A 26,459-nucleotide genomic window follows, 5' to 3' on the forward strand; every position below is an offset into this window, starting at 1 on the left:
TTGCCGTAATTCATGTGGGCGTCGGCCCCTTGACATCGAGGCAGGTACAATCTCAGAGGTCACTGAGGGAAGTGCTTTCCGATACTGAGGAGGAGCGTTCATGGGAGTCAGCGGAAGATGCTAGGAACTTTTCCTCCAATGAGTCTTTTGGGATTCCCTCTGAACCTTCCTTTTCCACCTGAAAGGAGACTTTCTCCTCCTGAGCCTCTCCTTTTCATCTTCTGTGTGGGAAATGGCTGGAGCAATTCCATGCCCAGTAGATGTGGAGGATAAACCCAGGGCTGAGATGCTCGAGGTCCTGGACTACACCTCTCCAACTAAAGAGGCAGTGACAGCTCCTTTGCATAAGATACTCCGGGAAGTCCTTATGCGAAACTGGGCGTTTCTTCTGTCCGGTCCTGTGATCCCCAAGAAGGCTGATTCCCAGTATCAGATCCATGGTGAACCTGGGTTAATGAGGTCTCAAGTTACCCCATAACTCCATGGTGGTGGACTCCGTCCTCAAGAGAGCTAAGAATTCTAGAGACTATGCCTTGGCGCCCCCAGGCAGAGAAGCTAGGACCTTAGATTATTTTGGGAGGAAGATGTATCAGGCCGCTATGCTCGCTACCCGTATTCAGTCTTACCAGCTCTTCCCGAGCATCCATTTGCGGAACTTGGTGAGACAGCTGTCTGGTTTGGTTGATGCCCTCTTACCAGAGCAAGCCGAACCTTTTCGCCAGGTGGTCAGATAACCCAAACAATCTTTTTTTTTTTTTAAAGGCATGTGTTAATTCAGCAAATATAGTGATACATTAGGACCCTTTGACCCACAGGGACCGGCTTTTGTCCCAAGGGAGCAGATTCAAATGAAATAGAGTAACAATAGTTCATATGCAATCAAAGCACTGGATATAATGAAGCTACTAGGAATAGACTTATCAGACTTCAAAATTTAGTCGCTATTGCACTGAAAGTTTCCAACATCCTACAGGAATTCCCGTTTCAAGATCTCTTCTTCAGTGACGCCAGTGCTTATATTCCTTCCAGAAGGTCCTCCATTTTGTAAATATAACGTGGCTGAAATGTGTTTTTTAAAGGGAAACAACTGCCAATCAATAAGTGATGACATCACTTAAAGCGTCCAATCAAATCGTGGCATTCCATTCAATACAATCATTGAGTCCATGAGGAACTACTGCCTGTAATTCGAAAATCCAGTATTGTACATGCAAAGCCAAGTAAGAATCCAAATCGCCTTGAAAATAAGAGGATACCTGTTCAATTATCAGCCACTGCATTCCTGCAAAATCATGGCCATATTTCATGCAGTGGCTGACCATAGGAGCTGACTCCACTTTATTTTTTAACCTGCTGCAGTGTTCATTTAATCTTTGTCTAATAGTCCTGCTCGTGCGTCTCACATACATTTTGGAGCAAGGGCAAATGATGATATAAACTACATATGTAAAAGAGCAGTCAGTATTAGTTTTCAATTTATAATTTTTCAAGGTACTTTGATGTTGCTAGGCATTGCATGTTAATGACATCGGACAGGCTTTACAATGCCCACAAGGTTTTTGACCCTCTAAATTAGTGCTAGGGTTCTCTGGTTGAGTACAAAAAATAGAGGACACCAAATGATTGGACAGGTTCTTACCCAGGGAGAACGCCACACACGGACCTGGCTGAAAAACCTTATGAAGTTGGAGCACATGCCAGTGATTGTAAATACTCCGTGCTATAAGTGCCGATTTTATTAGAATGAGACAATACACATATTTGTTTTTCCTGAGGTTCTTTTTGAACATATTGTAACAGAAGTTCAGGATTGGCATACCTGGCTTGACAATAAGCTTGATTTACTACCTGGGTTGGATATCCCTTGTCTAAAAAATGCTTAATCAGTAACTGAGCTTGTTGGTGTGGCTTAATGGTTAATGCAGTGGGCTTTGATCCTGACAACATGGGTTCAATTCCCACTGCTGCTCTTTGAGACTTTGGGCAAGTCAAATAGAAAAAGGGCATTTTTGGATATGACATCTAAGTCTGAATTTGGATGACTCCCAAATCTACCTTTCTACCCCTGATATCTCACCTTGCATCCAAACCAAAGTTTCAGCGTGCTTGTCTGACATTGCTGTCTGGATGTCTCAACGCCACCTGAAATTAAATATGACCAAAACCGAGCTTCTCATTTTGTTTCTTTCCGGTGAGTTTTGCTATCTGTTCCTGTAACCTTTATCTTGCAAACAGCACTGTTGGATAGTGTTGGTTTTTAAGTAATAGGAATAGATAGATATCAACATATGAAGCAGACTAACAGTTAACACCCCAAAACAGAGAAAACAAAATCAACAGGCTTATTAGCTTTACCATTGTTTTCCAGTTTAAGCATTTTCAGCAGAATGACTAATGAAGAAATACTGGCATGGTTAATGCATAAATACGCAAGGTATCTTTCACCTGCAGTACATTTATCTTTGATCATGTACACAATGCTGCTGGTGATGTTTGTTTTTACCCCACACACAAAGTGGCAGTGATTAGGCTTGGGTAAATCAAAGAAAAAGGAAAGAAAACAGAAACTTCATAAGAAGGGATTAAAACTCATATATGTTTTATAAAGAGAGAGTGATGTATTGAGTACTGATGCAATGTTTTTCTAACTGGAAATAATTGAGAGTACTTAAAGACAATATAACTTTTCTTTCCCTAGTGGTTGCGAGGTCTACCGTCAAGTAGACAAAGCTTCAATGTAATATTTGGTGAATGCCCATACTGTAGTAAGGTAAGCATACAATTTGAAATACATTTTTTTGCCTGCTGTGGCATCAAGTATAAAACCGCCTATGCATCCACCTTTCCTTATGTTAGCGCTCACTCGTGGAATGGATTACCAAAATCTGTAAAATCTATTCAAGATCATTTGGCCTTCAGAAAATCTCTAAAGACCCTATTATTTGGGAAAGCTTACGCTACAGACCCGCCTAGCATCTCTAACTTTTGAACTCTTGCAGTCGCTACGACATATTGAACTCTATTACTCTTTCTCCTTTTCCTCTCCTTTGCTGTTACTCGCTAATCTCTTTACTTCATTGGTTTTGATTGTTTGCTGAATTGATGTATGTTTTTGCAGACTGAGGTAAGCCACATTGAGCTTGCCCATGGGTGGGAAAATGTGGGATATAAATGCTATAAATAAGAGTATGGCTGAAGGTTTCAGTTGTGATTATTAGGTAACCCAAAATCCTACAGGTTGCAAATTATGTAAATAAAACGTACTTGTATTTGTTTAGGGTAACAACTCAGTTACCCTAAACAACAAGTAAGTTTTATTGAAATCATCAAAATGGGTTTCAAGGTTTTTGCAACTGTAACAATGTTTAAAGAGTTGCAAAAACTTTTAAACCCATTTTGATGATTTCAATATGTAATGAGTTGAAAAAAAATCCAGAAATATTAACTTTGTTTCTGTATGTGAATAGGGATGGTGATATCTTTAACACAGTGTACGCAAAATGATCTTGCTTGGTATTTAAAACTTTATTCATTTTCTTTTCTTAGCCTATTGCACTGAAAATGTCTATCAAGAAATCTTGAAACAAGAACCAAACTGGATTCTGGTGGTGGTATACCAAAGCAAAATATCACGTGAAGAAACAGTGCAAAAATCATCGATGAGATTAGAAACAATATAAAGAAAATAATATTCCTATAATAAGGAGAATTATAATAGAGCTGTATCTGTATATATCTGCTCTGCCCTGTGCACTGAATATGTTCTGAGAAATGTTCTGGTCATCTTGATTACTTCTACACAAACATTCCTGACAATAAGCAAGACTGTTTTCTTCTGCGCCTTGTTCACCTTTGGGTAAAATCAGAGGAGGGCATTGATATGTTGATTGCTGTTTGGCTTTTTCCTGAAAAAGAATAAACACACCATGGAATTATAATATTCAGTGACTTTGATATTTCAATGCAGATGAACAAGCACTACAGAAAATCCATTCTTTGTCATTGACTAAAACATAAAATGAAAATCAGAAGAAAAAAGCAGTGTTAAGAAGGTATACTAGTATGAAACAATTAACAATGGGGCTGATATTCAAAGTTGTCATACATTTACCAGTAGCTGGTGAAAGTATAACTTCTTTATCTGGATCTTCATCATACATAGGAATAGTATCGGGCTGAAGCTCCCTCTAAACTATGGTAACAAATATAACTAGGCGCATCCATTTAGGTGCCCCAAGGACAGGCAGTTAGGAGTATTAGATAGAACCTAAGTTCCTTTAAAGAATACTAGCATAACTGGGTATTGACACACATAACATTTAGGTGTCTGCACTTCAGCCAGCCATAGAGCTGACATAAGTGCAGGCGCTTAAATGTAGAAGGGACACAAATAACGTCTGCATGTTACAAATATAAGTTAGAGCACTGCTTATGTGTATGCTCCCCCCCCCCCCCCCCCACTCTTGCACATCTATGCTATGCAAAATAATTGCATATTTACAGAAAGCTTTTACATATATGCCAGTATGCTGTGTAAGAGTATACCTATGTGTATATAAGCTAGTACTCTAAACATTTACATGAGCAATGGGTGCGTAAAAGTTAGGGCTTAGTTTACCAAATTGCCCTGCACCTGTATAGTGAAGGGGGTACAGCCAAGAAGTAATCCAAATAGCAGAGATATTTCAAGCTGCTATTATACCAGCAGCGGACGGACTTCCCCCAATGAATATGCATGAGATCTAAATCTGCAAGCACTGCTTCTATTGTATGCAAACAGATCTCATGCATATTCATTGGGGAAAACCCAACTGGGTTGTGGCCCTCAAGGACCAAGGTTGCTCACCCCTACTTTATACATTTAGACCATAGCCTAAACACATGGCAATTGCTGTATAATTTATATATTAGATAGAAATGCATGCAATGGGGGCAGTGATGCAAATTTATCCTATGCATATTCATTGTGGATATTCTGAAAAAAAAACTGACTAGCTGGGAGTCCTGAGGACTGGGTTGAGAACCCCTGGTCTAGAGCAGTGTTCTCAAACCTGTGGTTGGGGATTGGGCACCAGCTAGGCAAGTTTTCAGGATATCCCTAATAAATATGCATGCCAATCCAAAGTAACTACCATAATAACATAGTAGATGACGGCAGAAAAAGACCTGCACAGTCCATCTAGTCTGCCCAACAATTTAAACTCATATGTGCTACTTCTGTAAATATATTTCTTTATTATAGAAATCACATCAACATACACAAAAATATTTTAAAATAATCCAACATATGCCCTTCACTAACACCACATTCATACATACACACACATCACATATATCAAATACAAATGCTAATATTTTTCCCAAAAAACCTTGGTCTTATATTTGGACCACTAACATTAATACTCAATAATTCATGGTGTAGTCATCTATTGTTGAATTACAGACACTCAGAGTTACTCTAGGTTTGTTTGTGTGTGTGAGTATGTATAAATGTGGTGTTAGTGAAGGGCATATGTTACATTATATAAAAATATTTTTGTGTATGTTGATGTGATTTCTATAATAAAAAAATATATTTACACTAGTAAAAAAGGCCTGTTTGACACAAATGAAACGGACGCTAGCAAGGTTTTCCTCGGAGTGTGTATGTTTGTGAGAGAGAGAGAGAGTGAGTGAATGTGTGAGTGTGGGTGCGAGTGCGAGTGCATATGTGAGCCACAGTGAGTGTGAGTTTCACACAGATATAGAGTGTGAGAGTATGTGTGCAATACACAGACTCTCTGTGGGACCGAGAGCGTATGAGATAGAGAGAGTGTTTGAGAGTGACTGTGTGATACATAGAGAGTGAATGTGAGACAGTGTGTGAGAGAGAGAGAGAAAGACACTGACTGTATGAGAGTGTGTGTGTGTGTGACAGAGATACCTCCCCCCTCCCTCTCAGGACCCCCTCCCCCCTGGGGGGGTACTGCTGAACTGGGGGTGGAGCTGGCAAGATGGGGGGGGGGCAGGGTTTAATATTTCTTTTTCCTTCATCTACCTATGCCCCTTCCTCTTATTTTCCAGTCTCTCTACGCCCCTTTTCCGTCCAGCAGCTCTCCTCTTTCTCTCCCCATCCTTCCAGTATCTCCCCTCTTTCTCTCCCCATCCTTCCAGTGTCTCCTCTTTCTCCTTACCCTTCCATCCAGCGTCTTCCATCTTTCTCTCCCCATTCTTCTACCCATCTACCCTCTCCTGATCCATCTGTCTCTCTCCCCCTCCTTCGATCCAGTGTCTCTCCTCTCTCCACATCCCTCCAGCCTCTCCCCTTTCTGCATCCATTCATCCATCTCCCCCTTTCTCTCCTCATCCTGCCATCTGTTTTCCCTCGTTCTCTCCCCATTCTTCTATCCGTCTACCCCCCTCCCCTCTCTATGACATGCAAATTTGCTCTGACTCTCTAAGGGTTTAATGTTATACTTAGATTTATGCAATTCACAATGTCATGAAGGCTATCAGTATTCTTGGATGCATATGTTGCTTAGATTAGTAGTGTTATGTTCATTTAGCCGCATAGTTAGGCTTAGGCTGTCCTATGGTAACAGCACAAGAACCTTACCTCTGAGTGTTTTGAACAAGAATAGTGCAATGATGGTTCATGGTTGACTAGTCTCCTGTCACAATGACTGGATTCAATGAGCACTTCTCCCTTTGTAGTAACTATATTTTTATGATGTCTTTATATATATATATATATATATATATAGGATTTATGTGTAATTGTGTGCCCAAGTTTTTAACCTTCACTCGATGTGTACAGTATAGCCTATGTTCACAATAAAGAAAGCCAGCAAAAATTTTGTATATGCAGTTGCTATGCAAGTGTGCTCCCTTTCTGACCCGTGTGTGTGCACACATGCACAGCTTAGAGGGAACCATAGGTAGTTAAATATGATGCAGTCTTGGAACAATCCTATATAATAATTCTCAACTCCAACGTCCTGTCTTGCCTGGGGCCGTGGCTCCCTTGGAGGTGGTCTGGTAGGCTCCATAGATCAGACAGACGTCACTGGCCGCATTGTGACGTGATCCTAGCAGACCAATTCCGAGGGAGCCACAGTCCCAGGCAAGACAGAACATTGGCAATGAGAATTAGTGGTAGTGCTGCTGAAGGAGCTCCGGGAGGAAAATGTGGAGCGCGAGGTGCGGCGTCAATGGCACTGCGGCAAACCCGGAAGTGGTGAGTCAAAGATAATGGCGCCGCAAACACTACCCTCCCCCCCCCTTCTGTCGTTTCAGGACCCCCTCTCTGGCCTTCCCCCTTCGTAAGAGCCGGCTGCTTAAAAGGTTTTACCTCCTGCATGCAGGGACGCCGCTTCAGACAGCTTTTTCTTTCGCTTCTGTTTCAGCTGTTCCTGTGGTCCCGCCCCTGAAACACAAGCGAAAGAAAAAGCTGTCTGAAGTGGCATCCCTCCCTGTGTGCAGGAGGTAAAAACTTTTAAAGAACAGCCGGCTCTTACAAGGGGGAGGGCCAGAGAGGTGGGGAGGGGGGTCCTGAAACGACAGGGGTGGGGAAGGAGGATTCCTGGAAATCCATTGGAAGGGGAGGAGCGGGAAGGGGAGAGGGGGGATGGGAAGAAGTGGGAGGGGTTTCTGGAACTCGGACAGGGGTGGAAGAGGGGAAGGGGAGTTCTGCAAAGTCTTGGTCTCATGGAGTGGAGGAGTGGCCTAGTGGTTAGGGTGGACTCTGGTCCTGAGGAACTGAGTTTGATTCCCACCTCAGGCATAGGCAGCTCCTTGTGACTCTGGGCAAGTCACTTAATCCTCCATTGCCCCAGGTACAAATAAGTACCTGTATATAATATGTAAGCCGCATTGAGCCTGCCATGAGTGGGAAAGCGCGGGGTACAAATGTAACAAAAATAAAAAATACACTCTCGGTCTCACAAACAGTCTGTGTATCACACACATACTCTCACACTGTATCTATGTGAAACACACTCTTACACACTCGCACACACTCATTCTCACACACACACACACTCTCTCTCAGACACACTTGCACCCAGTCTCTCTGTCACACACACTCGCACCCAGTCTCTCTCTGTCACACACACTCGCTCTCTTTCACAGTCACTCTCTCACACATACACACCCGAGGAAAACCTTACTAGCGCCCGTTTCATTTGTGTCAGAAACGGGCCTTTTTTACTAGTATTTTATAACCAAAAGTATTGTTAACAGTATTTAACTTGTTAATCTCAACATTAAGATGTTTTCCCGTCTCCTTTGAGATGCACAGCACCCTCACTCGTAGCATATGGTATAAAGTGATATACAACATGCACACTTGATCTATCTTTTGTCATTTGTGGGACACAGACCATAGAAGTCTGTCCAGCATCCTAACTATTCTTGTCTAAGATTGTACCTATTACTATATGTCATTCTCAGATTCTTGCTGTACCTTCCTGCAACTGGCTTCATCAAATTCTAGAATTAAAGACTACGCTGTAGCTAGTGCATACATGAAAAGTTCACATTCTCATAGTAACCTATTGTTTCAATCACCTACAGAAATGTTCTCACACTCAGTAAAGAAGAAACATAAGAGATGCCACAACCCTCCTCCTTTTCCTCTTCAAAACCGCTGAGTCATATAATTTGAAAAAAAGTTATGTTTCTCCATTGGGAGAATTCTTTTTATTTCCAAACAATTAGGGCTTCTGATTTCAGTGAAAACCAATAAAATGCAGTAAATCACTCATTCACAAGGTGGAAACTGGGTTTGTTATTATTATTAGCATTTGTATAGCACTACCAGACGCACACAGCGCTGAACACCTGATACAAAGAGACAGTCCCTGCTCAAAAGAGCTTACAATCTAAATAATAGACAGACAAGACAGATACGGGTGAGGGAAGTAATGGAGCATAGATTTGAAAACAGGTAGAGATGGAGCTAGATGTATAGGTCCAGGAAGTCTATTCCAGGCATAAGGTGCCGCGAGAGAAAAGGAGCGAAGCCTGGAGTTAGCAGTGGAGGAGAAGGGGGACAACAAGAGAGATTTGTCCAGTGAGCGGAGTTCACGGTGAGGAATGTAGGGAGAGATGAGAGTGGAGAGGTAATGGGGGGCTGCAGAGTGGATGCATTTAAAGGTCAGTACAAGAAATTTAAACTGAATGCGGAAGCGGACAGGGAGCCAGTGAAGTGACTTGAGGAGTGGGTTAGTGTGGGTATAACGATTCTGGCAGAAAATAAGTCATGCCGCAGAATTTTGGACAGATCAGAGAGAAGAGAGATGGCTGAGTGGAAGACCAGTGAGAAGTAAATTGCAATAGTCCAAGCGAGAGATGACAAGGGTGTGGATAAGGGTTCTGGTAGCGTATTCAGAAAGGAAGGGGCAAATTTTGCTAATGTTGTAGATAAAAAAAACAGGTTTTGGCGATCTGTTGAATATGTGCAGAGAAGGAGAGAGAGAGGAATCAAAGATGACTCCAAGGTTACGAGACAGGGAGGATGTGAGAGCCATTAACAGAGATAGAGAAAGGGGGAAGAGGGGAGATGGGTTTAGGGGGGGAAATGAGAAGTTCAGTTTTGGTCATGTTGAGCTTTACATGGCATTGAGACATCCAAGCAGCAATGTCAGACAAGCAGGCTGAGATTTTGTCCTGAATCGAGGTTGAGATTTCAGGGGTGGAGATGTAGATCTGAGAGTCATCAGCGTAAAGATGGTATTGAAAGCCATGGGATGAAATCAGGGTACCAAGGGAAGAGGTATAGATGGAGAAAAGGAGGGGTCCAAGGACAGAACCCTGAAGCACACGAACAGAAAACGGGATGGAGAGTGAACACTGAAAGAACGAAGTGAGAGGTAAGAGGAGAACCAGGAAAGAACAGGGCCCTGGAATCCAAGCGAGGACAGCGTATCCAGAAGTACAGTGTGGTCAACAGTGTCAAAAGCAGCAGATAGGTCAAGAAGGATAAGGATAGAATAGAGACCTCTGGATTTAGCCAGTAGCAGGTCATTAGAGACTTTGGTAAGTGCAGTTTCAGTAGATTGAAGAGGGCGAAAACCAGATTGGAGTGGGTCAAGAATAGGTTGTGTAGAAAGAAAGTCAAGACAATGGCGGTGAACGACACGTTCAAGTAATTTGGAGAGGAAAGGGAGATGGGGCGATAGTTGGAGGGACAGATAGGGTCAAGTGAGCGTTTTTTTTAAGGAGTGGAGTGACAACAGCATGTTTGAAGGCCATAGGAACAGCTGCAGTGGAGAGTGAAAGACTAAGGATGTGACAGATGACTGGGATGATAGGAGAAATAGTGTTAAGTAGATAAGAGGGGATGGGATCAGAGGAACAGGTAGTACATTTAGAGGAGGAAAGAAGAAGGGCAGTTTCCTCAGTAGAAACTTCTGAGAAGGAGGAAAAAGAAGGAGAGTAGGGGGTGAGGACTAAGGGAGAGAGAGGTGGGGAGGGTTTGGATGAAACGTCAAGGTTAATCTTACAGATTTTATCGTGGAAGTACTCAGCTAGGGTCTGAGGAGAAAGAGATGGGGGAATTGGGGATGGAGGTACCTTGAGAAGAGAGTTCAGTGTGGTGAAGAGGAGTCGAGGGTTGGAGCCATGGGAATTTGTCAATTGGCAAGTGAAAGGGCAGACTGGAAGGAATTAAGCATGAATTTGAAATGAATGAAGTCGGCAAGGGTGCGAGATTTAAGCCAAGAACGTTCAGCAGAGCGGGCACAGGAACTAAAGTAGCGGATTTTAGAGGTCAGCCAAAGCTGGGGTTTGGTACACCTAGTATGACGGGGCATGGGAGGGGCAACAGTGTCCAGTGCAGAGGAGAGAATAGTATCATAGGAGGAAACAGCTTCATTGACAGACTTAGATAGAGTGGTGGTACAGAAAAGGTTAGAGACATAAGAGGATAGAGGAAGGGGGTCATTAAAAATTACCTTTGACCAATTATCTTGCCATATATTATCTTTATCAGCTGACTTCTTTTCCTGAACTTGTCTGCATGCATTGTGATTAATAGTTTCAGGTACGTTCTTCTCATTAGCTTCTTTGTCCTTTATTTTATTTTGAGTCCGATGTTTAACATTTCCATTCAGATTTGGTAAGTTTACCTATTGATATCGGGTAAATAATTCCAAATATATAACATAAACATCAAGGCAACCATATCTGTAGTTCATAAAAAATATATGACTAAAAAGACACAGTACATTTGACAATGAAATAGAACTGCATCCCATGTGGGACACAAACCATAGACGTCTGTCCAGCATCCTAACTAATCTTGTCCAACATAATATCTATTACTATGTCATTCTCAGCTTCTTGCTGTATCTTCCTGTAAATGGCTTCATCAAATTCTAGAATTAAAGACTACGCTGTAGCTAGTGCATACATGAAAAGTTCATATTCTCATAACAACATATGGTTTCCTTCACCTACAGAAATGTTCTCACACTCAGTAAAGAAGGAACAATGCAGCTGAAGCTGCAAGTGGATAAGAGATGCCACAACCCTCCTCCTTTTCCTCTTCAAAACCACCAAGTCATATAATTTGAAAAAGAAAGTTATATGTTTCTCCATTGGGAGAATTCTATTTATTTCCAAATAATTAGGGCTTCTGATTCTCAATGAAAACCAATAAAATGCAGTAAATCATTCATTCACAAGGTGGAAACGGTTTGTTATGATCATATTAAAAATTACCTTTGACCAATTATCTTGCCATGTATTATCTTTATCAGCTGGCTTCTTTTCCTGAACTTGTCTGCATGTATTGTGATTAATAGTTTCAGGTACGTTCTTCTCATTAGCTTCTTTGTCCTTTATTTTATTTTGAGTCCGATGTTTAACATTTCCATTCAGATTTGGTAAGTTGACCTATTGATACCAGGTAAATCCAAATATATAACATAAGCATCAAGGCAACCAGATTTGTAGTTCATAAAAAATATATGACTAAAAAGACACAGTACATTTGGCAAAGAAATAGAACTGCATCCCATGTTAAGAAAAATCCTCAGTTCAAGGGTGCTGTATATCTCATAAAACCATATTAACCCTCAATATTTAGCTAGTCCTGACTGACTAGTAATATATCATCATAATCATCAATTGAGGGAGCCCCACTTAATATTTTGTAACATTCAGAAGGTCAAAAAACACCTGTGCATGCATGAGCACACACGTTCTCTCTCCCATGCCCCCCCCCCAGCCTTCACCCCCCCCCCCTTTTTACCGTCACAAACAGGGCCCAACTTAAAATTAGCAACACTGAGAAGAACTGTTTAAACCAGCATCAGGTGATTTCTTTAAAAATATATTAGATTTTTTTTGTTTTTTTAATATCAATGTACACAGAAAACAGCAAAGTGGTGAACACACAACTAATGAAAACTTAGAAAAGAAATCAGTTTTGAAAGATAACTACTCTTACAAATTGTTTATCACTAATACGTATGTCTTCCCCCACCTTCACCGTATGGAATGGGGGGGGGGGGGGGGAGAACAATCCTCTGTTTGGACTCCTCGTGCCTCACCTGGCATCAGCTGCAAATTCCTCTAAATGGATCCCTGCTTCCTTTCCATGACTCGTCTAACCACTAGCTTAAGCCACATGGCACCGGAAGTTCAGGCTGGTCTTGAAGTATCAAGTCTCGTGAGACTTCAAACCACGGGACCAACTCAAACTTCTGGAGCGCAGCTAAAGCTCACAGTTACACGCGTCACAGCAGGAAACCAAGTATCCTGCTGGAGGAATCTGTTTTCACCATCCTTCTGCAGGCCAGAAAAATGATGATGGCGAGCTGGGTTTTGGGCAAACTTGTTCTAGAGATATGCACAGTCATAAGCACCATAATCTGCTACTACTACTACTACTTAACATTTCTAGAGCGCTACTAGTCTCTGCTTTCCTCCTTTGTTTACCATTTGCCAGTTCTCCTGATGCTGCCCTCTCCCCCAGCCAGTACAGCTGTTGCTTTCTTGGCACCTCATGGTTCTCGGTGAGTTTCAGCTATGCTGTGCTTGTATTTCCATGCAGGTCTCAGCCTTACAAACACAGGCATCATATGGCTCAAACTCACTGAGAACCATGTGGCTTCAGAAGGTATTAGCTTTTGCACAGGACAGCAGCAGCAGAGGAAGGTAAAAGAAGATAGACTCAGAAGTAACCTGAGGAAATACTTCTTCATAGAAAGGGTGGTGAATTCATGGAATGGCCTCCTAGTGGAGGTGGTAGAGATAAAAGTTCTATCAAAGCTTGGGACAAGTACATAGGATCTCTGAGGGAGTGAAAGGGAGAGTAGATGGCATGGGTGGGAAGACTGGATAGGCCATATGGCTCCATCTGTCTTAATCTGTTTCTATATAGGAAATTGCTGGGTGAAAGGGGCAGGGCTGGCTGGATGGAAGCTGCCGGCATGCTGACTGGGTGAAACTGGTTGCCCAGCTCCTTGTGAGAAGAGAAGGAAAGCTAACAGGCTGCTTGGTGTGAACGGGGGTGGGGATTAACCAAATAATATTTCCCAAAGAAAGTTGTGGTACTGTAAAAAGCACTGATTAACATTAATTTAAATACCTTACACATTAAGTAGAAAATAAGACACTCAAATATGTATGTGCTGAAACACAAGTGTCTATAAGTGAGTCAGAATAAAAGAAGAGAGGATAGCAAAAAAGCGACAAGAAAAAAGTTGGCTTAGATCAGGAAAGTCTAGCTGCAATATTCGAAGGCTGCAATACCCTCAGGTTTTCAGGACATCCCAAACAAATATGCATTAAATATTTCTGCATGCAGCTGGAGCAGTTAACATAGATGCTTATGCATATTTATTAGAGATATATTGAAAACCAGATCACTTTGTGGCCCTTGAGGATCACAACTGAGTAACTTTTTTTTCCCTAGTAAAAGAGAAAGAGTGTATGTTTTGTATATGAGATTATAAAATTAACGTATAGCAAAATGTCTCCAGATAGTAAGGCCAATGCCCTAAAATTGGCAAAGACAAATCAAGATAAAGTATGCATATGTAATATTGCATCATACTATATGCCATGAGTTTATCTTGTTACACAGAGTGGATGGACCCTACAGGTCTTTATTTGCATCATCTACTATGTTAATTCTATTTGGGAAAACAGAGACAATGACCCTTTAAAAAGTATGTTTAAAAATAGTTTCATTTTATATATGTATCAAGTGATAAGATTTTGTTGCAGCTAGATTTACTGTTTTTCCAAAGTTTCTGGGGCCATTTTACTAAAATATGGTCATTCACACACTAACAGCATATCCTAGATGGGCAAGGAAAAGGCATGGACTGTCTTACAGTTCATTTTCATTATAAACAAATTTGATATACCGCTCTTTGTCAATAACATCAAAGCCATTTATAATACTGGAACCAGTAAATAAGACAACCACTAAAACAGTAGGCTAAGGCATGTATTCGAACTGTAGACACAAAAAAATGTGAAGGCAAGAAGAGAAAGGATGCAGAAATTAGACCGTACTTGATCATTTTCTTTCCATTAGTCCTTCCCACTATTCCAGAACCTGTGGGATACCTGTATCCATCAATCAGCAGGTGGAGACAGAGAACTGAAAATTGAGCCTAGACATCTCTCTCTTGGCATCCAGTCCAGCTCTTCCATATTTACGTAGACAAGCAATAAGGAGAAACTCAGAGTAAAACACAACAGCCATAAACAATTTGCTAACCTCAGACAAGCAAACATGAAGGAGCCTCTCTCATCTCTTGACAACTCGTCAAGAACAAGATATGCAGGAAGCACCATGCAAGGTGACAGTTGTTATTTAACCCATTACTTTGCACCGACTAAACATGAAACCTCGGACCAGCCTCTGGAATAGTGGGAAGGACCAATGAAAAGAAAATGATCAAGTCGCAGGAGGAATGTGAACGATTACAGGAGGACCTTGCGAGACTGGGAGAATGGGCGTGCAAGTGGCAGATGAAGTTCAATGTTGACAAGTGCAAAGTGATGCATGTGGGTAAGAGGAACCCGAATTATAGCTACGTCTTGCAAGGTTCCGCGTTAGGAGTTACGGATCAAGAAAGGGATCTGGGTGTCGTCGTCGATGATACGCTGAAACCTTCTGCTCAGTGTGCTGCTGCGGCTAGGAAAGCGAATAGAATGTTGGGTGTTATTAAGAAGGGTATGGAGTCCAGGTGTGCGGATGTTATAATGCCGTTGTATCGCTCCATGGTGCGACCGCACCTGGAGTATTGTGTTCAGTACTGGTCTCCGTATCTCAAAAAAGATATAGTAGAATTGGAAAAGGTACAGCGAAGGGCGACGAAAATGATAGTGGGGATGGGACGACTTTCCTATGAAGAGAGGCTGAGAAGGCTAGGGCTTTTCAGCTTGGAGAAGAGACGGCTGAGGGGAGATATGATAGAAGTGTATAAAATAATGAGTGGAATGGATCGGGTGGATGTGAAGCGACTGTTCACGCTATCCAAAAATACTAGGACTAGAGGGCATGAGTTGAAGCTACAGTGTGGTAAATTTAAAACGAATCGGAGAAAATTTTTCTTCACCCAACGTGTAATTAGACTCTGGAATTCATTGCCGGAGAACGTGGTACGGGCGGTTAGCTTGACGGAGTTTAAAAAGGGGTTAGATAGATTCCTAAAGGACAAGTCCATAGACCGCTATTAAATGGACTGGAAAAATTCCTCATTTTTAGGTATAACTTGTCTGGAATGTTTTTACGTTTGGGGAGCGTGCCAGGTGCCCTTGACCTGGATTGGCCACTGTCGGTGACAGGATGCTGGGCTAGATGGACCTTTGGTCTTTCCCAGTATGGCACTACTTATGTACTTATGTACTTCTCCTATTACGTAGTTTCCCACTATTCCAGAACCTATGGGATGTTTAAAAGTAATCCCTAGAGTGGGTGGGATCCTGGCAATGCCATCCTGAGAACCAAAGCCCCAAAACTGTCTCAAAGCACACCGTATTTGACCCTAGTGCAATGTGATCCTTTTCAACACGGGGCCTACCATGAGCCAAGGATGGATGACATACAGTAGATGTATTTCTGGCCAGGGATGCAAGTAGGGCATCAATCTCCAACAAGCCCGGTTTTTTCCAATGGCTGAAGAACTTGGGCACTTTGGCATTCATTTTCATTGCTATCAAGTCCAGATGTGAAGAACCCCATCGGTCTATCAAATATAAACTCTAGCTGGATAGTTTCCATTCTCCCGAGTCCAAGGGAGTGCCTGTTGAGAAAGTCTGCCTCCACATTCAGTGATTGCAGAAAACAGACAGCTCTGTTCGTCACTGCCATGCTGTCTGAATAGGATGATTTTATTTATTTCAGAACATTTATACCCTGCTTTATACCACTTAAAGCAGCCTCAAAGCGGCTTACAATGAACTGTGAAATCAAGTACAATGACAGTTAAGAGGGCAGAAGAATCAGTGGGAGAAGGGAAGGGAGAACAGAAATTGATTAGATAAAAAGAGAAACAGAAAGGAAAGGTGAGAAAGTCCAAAATGGGCCATAAATATGATGATAGGAAGGACTTCCTATGATATTTGGGGCCGAGTAGGCTGAACCCTCCTTCGCTGCCTGTAGAGAAAACAGTGGAGTGGACAGAGGCAACAGGATGAGAGGAGACCGGTCTAGCAGTCCGATGCAAAGAAGCAGGCAGCAGAAGAAGTTGAAAGCTGCTTCAAGCACAAGAATGGCAGTGGAAACATCCTCAGGCTGCAAGTTGTTCTCTGGATGCAAGGATAAGTCAATCATCGAGACAAGGGTGAACGATTTCCTGGCACCAAAGGAATGCCACCACCATCAACATAACCTTGGTAAACGTTCTTGGAGCCGTGGCAAGACTGAAGGACAAAGCCCTGAACGGGAAGTGATGGACCAGCCCTGCAAAACGTAGAAACCTCTGATACGGCAGCCATATGGGTATATACAAGTATGCCTCCTTAAAACAGAGAGCAGTGAGAAATTCTCCCACCTGAACTGAGGCTATGACTGCTCTTAGTGTCTCCATGCAAAAATGAGACACTCGGAGGCACCAGTTTAGACCTTCGAGATCTAAGACCAGTCAAAACGAGTCTTCCTTCTTCGGAACAATGAAGTAGATGGAATATCTGTTTTGTCCCTGTTCAGCCTGGAGAACTGGACCGATGGCCCAGATTGCCAGTAAGGAATCTACAGTTGCCTGAATTCTCTTCTGGCAATGTATTTAACTTTTGCTGCACTAAAAAGGGGCATCTCCCATGTTTCGGGCAAGGGAATCAACTAGCACGTACGCTTAGCATAAGACATGTGCTGTTTTATTCCCTTCCCATCACCCACACCTACAGCAGATACAAAGTACATAGAGACTTAACATGCATACTTTACACTGGCTAATTTTGAAAATTAACTGCAAAATACACACGGTAGAAAAATATCTGAATACTCTGCAACTATGCTGATGACTCAAAATTAAAAACTTATTTCTTTCTCATAAAATAAATTAAATCTCAGTACAAAAGTAAATCCTCTCTGAATGCTAAGCAGTATCAGTCAGAAATTATAAGCACCATAAAACAGTTAACACAATTTTGATACTTTTCACTGAAGTTTTTGGTTGTCAGCTTTACATGATGCACAGTTTGATCAGGATCCAGGACATCTTATCTCATTAGAGCTAAATATACAATTCTGGGTTGTGAGGAAATAAGATGATTCTATATGTAGACAAGTGGAGTTCTAAAATGGATTTAAGTCAAAGTTTCTCCCCTTGCAATTTCTGAATATGCTTTGTACTTAAGGTGCAGTATGTGTAAAAACTTACCACACTTTAGTAAACAGCCTTCTCCGGGGTGACACCCAGGTCCACCCCGATCCACTCAGGGCCTCCGCTCTAGGTGCCCAGCGCTCCCACCAGGTGCTGTGGAGGACTTGCAGCCCTTCTGCATTTCCTCACAGCTGTATCCGGGGTGACTCCAGTTCCACCCCGATCTTCCCAGGGCCTTCTCTCCAAGTGCACAGAGTTTCCAGGTGCTTTTTGGCTAGGATCAGGCGACCCTCAGGGGGAGGAATGCTGGCTTCGGCCTAACCCCTGGTAAGCCTTTCCTCAGCTGAGAGGTGCCCACCTCTACCACCGGCTGCCTTTCAGGTGCTGTAGAGGACTTGCAGCTCATCTGCATATCCTTACAGCCTTCTCCGGGGTGACACCCAGGTCCACCCCGATCCACTCAGGGCCTCCGCTCTAGGTGCCCAGCGCTCCCACCAGGTGCTGTGGAGGACTTGCAGCCCTTCTGCATTTCCTCACAGCTGTATCCGGGGTGACACCAGTTCCACCCCGATCTTCCCAGGGCCTTCTCTCCAAGTGCACAGAGTTTCCAGGTGCTTTTTGGCTAGGATCAGGCGACCCTCAGGGGGAGGAATGCTGGCTTCGGCCTAACCCCTGGTAAGCCTTTCCTCAGCTGAGAGGTGCCCACCTCTACCACCGGCTGCCTTTCAGGTGCTGTAGAGGACTTGCAGCTCATCTGCATATCCTTACAGCCTTCTCCGGGGTGACACCCAGGTCCACCCTGATCCACTCAGGGCCTCCGCTCTAGGTGCCGCGCGCGCATTTTTCTCTTTACATCTAATCTTCTTCCCAATTGCTAAAGTACCTCAGTCGTTTATGGCCCCAATTCACATTCTCTTCCTAGCCCTGTCCCTTCCTAATCTTTTCTCTCACCCCCTACCTCTCTCCGCTACAGGAACTCACTTCCCATCCATTGACTTCATCACCTCACCTTCTCTCCTACCCTCTTCCTCCCTCTTGGCTTTTAATCTCCATCTCTTTCTTCCCTCCATTTTGCCTTCCCCATTCCACCTAAATACCTCCCGCCTTCGACGCCTTCGTGGCCACACCTCTCCTACTCTCCTCCGCTCTCTTTTACTCCTTCTCTTACTCTCAGCTGGTGACATCAATCCCAATCCTGGCCCTCCTCACCAACTATTATCCAAACTCTACAGATCTCACCGTGACCTCTCTAACCTCATCTCTATTCCTCTACTCCCCTCCTCTTCTCTGCCCTTCTCTTGCGCCCTATGGAATGCCCGCTCTATCTGTAACAAACTCCCCTATATCCAGGACCTCTTTATCTCGCGTCACCTCCATCTGCTCGCCATAACAGAAACCTGGCTCTGCCCTGATGACTCTGCTTCAGTCGCAGCCCTGTGCCATGGCGGTTATCTATTTTCACATACTCCTCGCCCTGCTGGCCGTGGGGGCGGTGTTGGACTACTTCTCTCTCCCTCCTCCAGATTTCAACCCCTTCTTCCACCTCAATCTCACTGTTTTTCCTCCTTTGAAGTCCACTCTATCCGCCTTTTCTATCCTCTGCCTCTTCGAATAGCGGTCATTTATCGTCCCCCTGATAAGTCCTTTCATCCTTTCTCAGTGACTTTGACGCCTGGCTTGCCTTCTTCCATGATCCTTCCTCCCCCTCTCTCATCCTTGGTGACTTTAATATTCCTGCTAATGATCCTTCCAACTCTTATATTTCCAAGTTACTCGCTTTAACGTCGTCCTTTAATCTCCAACTATGCTCCACCTCCCCCACTCATCAAAATGGTCACTGTCTTGATCTCATCTTCTCCTCCAACTGTTCACCTTCTAGTTTCCTTGCCTCTGATCATCCCTCCTCTGATCACCATCTTATAACTTTCACACTTAAATCTCCTTCCTCCCAGTCCCGTCCTATTATATCTAATTTATCTAGGAATCTTCACGATATTGACCCTTCATCTCTATCCTCTCATGTTTCAAACCTCCTCTCTACTGTGGCACCATCCATGTCTGTCAACGAGGCTGTTTCTTCTTACAACAATACTCTATCCTCTGCCTTAGACACTCTTGCACCTTTGATGACCCGCCCTGTAAGGCGTACAAAACCCCAACCTTGGTTGACTTCTAATATCCGCTACCTACGTTCCTGTACCCGCTCCGCCGAACGCCTCTGGCGGGAATCTCGGGCCCTTGCTGATTTCTTACACTTTAAGTTCATGCTGACCTCCTTCCAATCTGCTCTTTTACGTGCCAAACAGGATTATTATATCCAACTGACCAACTCTCTTGGCTCTAATCCTCGACTTCTCTTCACCACATTGAACTCTCTCCTCAAAGTGCCCCCTCCCCCAACTCCCCCTTCATTATCTCCTCAGACCCTTGCTGAATTCTTTCACGACAAGGTTCAAAAGATAAACCTTGCTTTCTCTATCTCACCAGCTCTCCCTCCACTAGTCCGTTCCCCTCTCTCTCCTTCCCCTCATTCCCTTTCCTCCTTTCCTGAAGTTACTATTGAGGAAACTACACTTCTCCTTTCTTCCTCAAAATGTACCACCTGTTCCTCTGATCCCATTCCCACCCACCTTCTTAATGCCATCTCTCCTACTCTTATTCCTTTTATCTGTCACATTCTCAACCTCTCACTTTCCACTGCGACTGTCCCTGCTGCCTTTAAACATGCTGTGGTCACACCTCTCCTTAAGAAGCCTTCACTTGACCCTACTTGTCCCTCTAATTACCGACCCATCTCCCTCCTTCCTTTTCTCTCCAAATTACTTGAGCGTGCTGTTCACTGCCGCTGCCTTGAGTTTCTCTCCTCACATGCTATTCTTGACCCATTACAATCTGGTTTTCGCCCTCTCCACTCAACCGAAACTGCGCTTACTAAAGTCTCCAATGACCTATTACTGGCTAAATCCAGAGGTCAATATTCCATCCTCATTCTTCTTGATCTTTCCGCTGCTTTTGACACTGTCGATCACAGCATACTTCGATACCCTGTCCTCACTTGGATTCCAGGGCTCTGTCCTTTCCTGGTTCTCTTCCTACCTCTCCCTCCGCACCTTTAGTGTTCACTCTGGTGGATCCTCTTCTACTTCTATCCCTCTGCCTGTCGGCGTACCTCAGGGTTCTGTTCTTGGTCCCCTCCTCTTTTCTATCTACACTTCTTCCCTTGGTTCATTAATCTCATTCCATGGCTTTTCCTACCATCTCTATGCTGATGACTCCCAAATCTACCTTTCTACCCCTGATATCTCACCTTGCATCCAAACCAAAGTTTCAGCGTGCTTGTCTGACATTGCTGCCTGGATGTCTCAACGCCACCTGAAATTAAATATGACCAAAACCGAGCTTCTCATTTTCCCCCCCAAACCCACCTCCCCGCTCCCCCCGTTTTCTATTTCTGTTGATGGCTCTCTCATTCTCCCTGTCTCCTCAGCTCGAAACCTTGGGGTCATCTTTGACTCTTCTCTCTCCTTCTCTGCTCATATCCAGCAGATTGCCAAGACCTGTCGTTTCTTTCTTTACAACATCCGTAAAATCCGCCCCTTTCTTTCCGAGCACTCTACCAAAACCCTCATCCACACCCTTGTCACCTCTCGTTTAGACTACTGCAATCTGCTTCTTGCTGGCCTCCCACTTAGTCACCTCTCCCCTCTCCAGTCGGTTCAACACTCTGCTGCCCATCTCATCTTCCGCCAGGGTCGCTTTACTCATACTACCCCTCTCCTCAAGACCCTTCACTGGCTCCCTATCCGTTTTCGCATCCTGTTCAAACTTCTTCTACTAACCTATAAATGTATTCACTCTGCTGCTCCCCAGTATCTCTCCACACTCGTCCTTCCCTACACCCCTTCCCGTGCACTCCGCTCCATGGATAATCCTTCTTATCTGTTCCCTTCTCCACTACTGCCAACTCCAGACTTCGCGCCTTCTGTCTCGCTGCACCCTATGCCTGGAATAAACTTCCTGAGCCCCTACGTCGTGCCCCATCCTTGGCCACCTTTAAATCTAGACTGAAAGCCCACCTCTTTAACATTGCTTTCGACTCGTAACCACTTGTAACCACTCGCCTCAACCTACCCTCCTCTCTTCCTTCCCGTTCACATTAATTGATTTGATTTGCTTACTTTATTTATTTTTTGTCTATTAGATTGTAAGCTCTTTGAGCAGGGACTGTCTTTCTTCTATGTTTGTGCAGCGCTGCGTATGCCTTGTAGCACTATAGAAATGCTAAATAGTAGTAGTAGTAGTGGTATATTCCTTCAGGGAAGTTCATATATAATCTGCACTTATTTTTTGGAACAAGTTTATTTATTTAGATCATTTATACCCTGCCTTTTGCCGCAGTTTTGCAGCCTGAAAGCGGCTTACAATGAACCATTAAAATATATGCAATGAGAACTGAGAGGGTAGAAGGAACAGAGAGATAAAGGAAGGGAATATAAAATACAATCTTAAACCAAATAAATAGGTAGGCAGGGCGATAGAGAGCAAGCTGTTAGGAAAGGGAATATGTCCAAATGTCTTCAGACAGTTACCAGACAGTCTCCATTTCTGTAGTAGTGAAAACTAGGAATACTTATGTGTTTTAGCTATGTACTTACTAGATGAAATTGTGATTCTATATTATGTGTGTGCATTTGTAAATGATTTGCTTTTGTACAATTGTGAATTGCCTTGGGCATTCTGATAAAGGAGATGAAGAAAAAAAAAAAAAAGATTTAAAACCTTAATAAATAAATGAGAAAGCCCGATACATTGGATTCTACTCCATAGGTTCTTATGCTAGATAGTTGCAGTTCTAGCAGTGTTGGGTCCGATATTTAGCCCACAGAAATCAGCGTTTTACTGACCACCCCCGGCATTAAACCTGGACATTAAATGGTTCACTGCCATTTCATGTCCAGGTTCTGGTATTGAATTTCTGGGTATACAGAACCACATAAAGATAGGACTGCATCAAATGCAATGCTATTTATGTGGTTAAGTGCTGAAAATCGATACTTAGCCTACCAAGTGGCGACTCCGCCCCCAGAATGCCCCCCAAAATAGCCAGTTTCAGCGTTGGAACTAACCGGGCATTTTCAGCTCACTATCTGGGTTCAGTGTCGCTGAAAATGCCTGGTTAGCCCCAGCCAGGAACCTCTCCTGGCAGTTTAAATCATTTTGAATATTGGGCCTGTTAAGTTTAGAAAACAAACTTCAAATGAAATTTTTAAACAAGGTAGAGACAGTGATGCATGTGAGCAGGTAATTTAAAATGTTTTTTGTTTCATTAGAACAGTGACACACAAAGGTTAATAAAACAGTAAAAAAAAAAAGATCCCTTCAACTGGTTAAGATCAAAATCCAGTGGCTTTCTGTTAAACAGACTTGTTCTTCTTCGCTCTGTAATAGGTAAATAGAGCTGACAATTGGTTTGAGAGTCACTTGCTGTAATAAAATGGAATTGTATCAGAAGAGAAAGGTGACAATCAGAAGATCATGAAAAAATTACATATTCTCACTGGTAGTTAATTAGCCATGCAAAACCCCCTCAAACAGATATTCGCTTCTATTAGAAATGATTACTATGCAGACCTACAGATGTCAATACCACAGTCATTCAAATACTTCTTTTCTTCCTAATTGAAGGTTGTAAAGCACTGGTGCCAAGGTTTTGCTTCCAAAGAGCTAATTTATGACTAGAAGGATATTTTATGTCTTTGGATGCAGCCGCTACAAAACTCAGCAAATCTGAACCATCTGTGCACTGATAGTTGAATTACCATTCATCTATCAGCCTATCCATCACATTAGTTTACACCCTGAATTCTTGGCTTAGATTCACTTGTGACAGTCCAAAGTTCACAAGATATTAAGAATAAATGATGTCTTGACCCTAATTTATTACACATGCATTAAAAAAACAAAACGAATGCTATTACTTATGGGCACTTTTAATCAGTATATTGAGATTACACATGTCCAGTAATTGTTTTAATTATGTCAGTCAACTTATTAGTGGAAGGTATTTTAAATGCATAGTTTTGGGTTTTAAACAAAGAAAATGAATTACAGAAGAGATTTTTTATTTTAAATTACACTAGGAATTCCATAGTATTATACTGTATTGTATATGAATGTGCTTTTTAATATGATGTATTGTCTACTTGATATAAGGCTTGTATGGGAAAGCAACAGAAATACCCTGTTTCCCCGAAAGTAAGACATCCCTCGAAAATAAGACCTAGTAGAGGTTTTCCTGAATTGGTAGATATAAGGCCTCCCCCAAAAGTAAGACCTAGCAAATTTTTATTTGAAAGCAGGGCCGCCGAGAGCCGGACAAGGCCGCCCCCACCCCCCCACCCGAGGTCGCCGGGCCCCCCCTCTCCGTCGCTCCCGGAACTAACCTTTAATGCCTCCTTTCACCTTCACAGCAAGCAGCAGCAGGGCAGACCTCTCCTTCCTTCCGTGCCCCGCCCTCGCGGACGTTACGTCAGGCGAGGGCGGGACACGGAAGGAAGGAGTGGCCTGCCCTGCTGCTGCTTGCTGTGAAGGTGAAAGGAGGCGTTTAAGGATAGTTCCGGGAGCGACGGAGGGCGGGCGGGCGGGCCAACCCCGATCCAACCCTGATGTTTCCCCGAAAAATAAGACAGCCCCTGAAATAAGACCTAGCGCATTTTGGGGGGCAAAAATTAATATAAGACAGTGTCTTATTTTCGGGGAAACACGGTAAGAGCGTTTGGGTAGAAAATGAATCATCTTCATTAATAGTAATGGAAATTTTTATCATTCATCTATTCACAAAGGAAAAAAAAAATCCTAGCAGTCAAGATTTCAAGATACTGATGAACAAGGTCTCCGATTTCCCCATTACACTCAAAGCAAATGATCTTCCACAGATCATCAGATATGTAGGTCAAAGGACTTGTGACAGTTTTTCCTCCTTTAAGGCTAACATCCTACTTTCCAACAAAACCATGCAAAGCCAGAATTAGCAAGTACATTTAAAGCAAACAAACCTGCTGTGCCAGATTCATTTAGAAACCTAAATTACTTCCTCTTCTATAAAGACTTAACAGCTATCAAATTGACTGTTTCATAAAAATGTAATCACATAGTGGCAAAAGGGACTGTGTTACTCACTTTCAGATCCTTAGGCTTCTGCATATTTAGTCCATGTCCACCAGTGGAAAATCTCAACAGGCTGTCAGATCTAGCGCCAGTCGATTCAAGTCCATCTAACAGAACTTGCTTCAGTATCTTATAGTTCGGCTTTTCATCATAAGTTAAATCACGAACATGAGTAAAAAATTGGCCAATTTCACCTGTAAAATATTAAAAAGATGTAATTTATTACTTCTGTTTTCACAGAATATGTTTTCATTTATTTACTTGTTTCTCATTTAAGTGCCACTTGAATGTATAATGGCGCAGAATACTAGTACTTTCACGAGTAAGTGTACACTTTGTAAGGGACAGAAGGGTTTGAGAGGTATAACCAGCAAAAAGAAAGGTGGTGAGGCCCATTTGGATTAAGTATTGTGCTCAGTTTTGAGGGCTGTATCTTGCTAAGGATGTAAAAAACTTGGTTCAGAGAAAAGTGACAAAGATGGTGTGGGGTTTGTGCCACAAGGCATATGAGAATCCTGTATGAAAAAAGAATGGAAACAAACAAACTCAGTGGTGCTTAGATGGCAACTAGTAATTTCGAAACAAAGCCCGTGTTGAGCAGACTTCTACGGTCTGTGGCCTGATCATGGCTAGACAGAGCTGGATGAGCTGTGGTAGGGCTTTGATAACAGATTCAGTAGTTGGGGAACAAGGCCAGTGCCAGGCAGCCTTCTACAGTCTGCGCCCTGAAAACAGCAAGGACAAATCAAGATTAAGTATGCATATGCAGTATTACATCCAGGGCTTTTTTTGAGGGGGTACTTGGGGGTACTGAGTACCGGCACCTTTTCCATTGTCTGCTACAATTGACCCATGTACCACCAAGTTTTAATGGAAGAGCTCAGGCTCTACACACCAATTCTGCCTTGTCATAGATTCTGTGACTGGTTGCAGGGGGCCTGGCTTTTGTGGGGTAGGTCCCTCAGTGATCACCCTACCCTTGAAGGGTGGCCTGGCATTTGAGTACCGGCACCTTTTTTGCTAGAAAAAATGCACTGATTACATCATACCTTATGCTATGAGTTATGTTGTTGGGAAGACTGGATGAACCGTACATGTCTTTATCTGCCATCATTTTCTATGTTATTACTTAAGTGCTATTCTTTAAGGGTTCATGGAAGTAGCATAGTGCATAAACACAAGGTGGGGCATTCTCGTGTGTGGAGCATGAGAGGTGCTCAGTTACACATGCCCTTGCCACATTTGACTACAGTTATGCCAGGTCTATTGCTAGTGTAACTGCATACACATAGACACGCAGATGCCGGATTGTGATATATAACAAAAACTGGGCTCCCAGCTGCCATTGTAGAACCATCCACTTACAGAACTGCCCTCATTGTTTCACTGCATTAATGTATCACATTACATTAAAGATAAAGGAAGTGCCCAACAACCAGCAAAACAGACTTATAAACATATAACACCCCCCCTTTCAACAAATCCTCCCCTCCCCCCAGCGACAGGCCACCAACAGCTGCA

At 43.0% G+C, this 26,459-nt stretch overlaps 2 protein-coding genes across 3 annotated transcripts in view; one reads left to right on the top strand and one right to left on the bottom strand.

Moving 5' to 3' along the window:
* Window positions 1-3,633, top strand: part of FANCL (FA complementation group L) — a 294,740-nt gene extending 291,107 nt beyond the window's left edge. For both annotated transcript variants that reach the window (XM_030196202.1, XM_030196203.1), the window contains 2 exons: window positions 2,699-2,770; window positions 3,547-3,633. In XM_030196202.1, the coding sequence (XP_030052062.1) occupies window positions 2,699-2,770; window positions 3,547-3,582 (108 nt within the window). In that variant the 3' untranslated portion in view covers window positions 3,583-3,633. The remainder of the gene's footprint in view (window positions 1-2,698; window positions 2,771-3,546) is intronic.
* Window positions 3,426-26,459, bottom strand: part of VRK2 (VRK serine/threonine kinase 2) — a 156,990-nt gene continuing 133,956 nt past the window's right edge. Inside the window, 3 exon segments of the mRNA XM_030194671.1 lie at window positions 3,426-3,905; window positions 11,704-11,877; window positions 24,951-25,132. Of these exon segments, the coding sequence (XP_030050531.1) occupies window positions 3,666-3,905; window positions 11,704-11,877; window positions 24,951-25,132 (596 nt within the window). The 3' untranslated portion in view covers window positions 3,426-3,665.

This window comes from Microcaecilia unicolor, chromosome 3 (assembly GCF_901765095.1).
Source record: "Microcaecilia unicolor chromosome 3, aMicUni1.1, whole genome shotgun sequence".
NCBI classification, from domain to species: domain Eukaryota; kingdom Metazoa; phylum Chordata; class Amphibia; order Gymnophiona; family Siphonopidae; genus Microcaecilia; species Microcaecilia unicolor.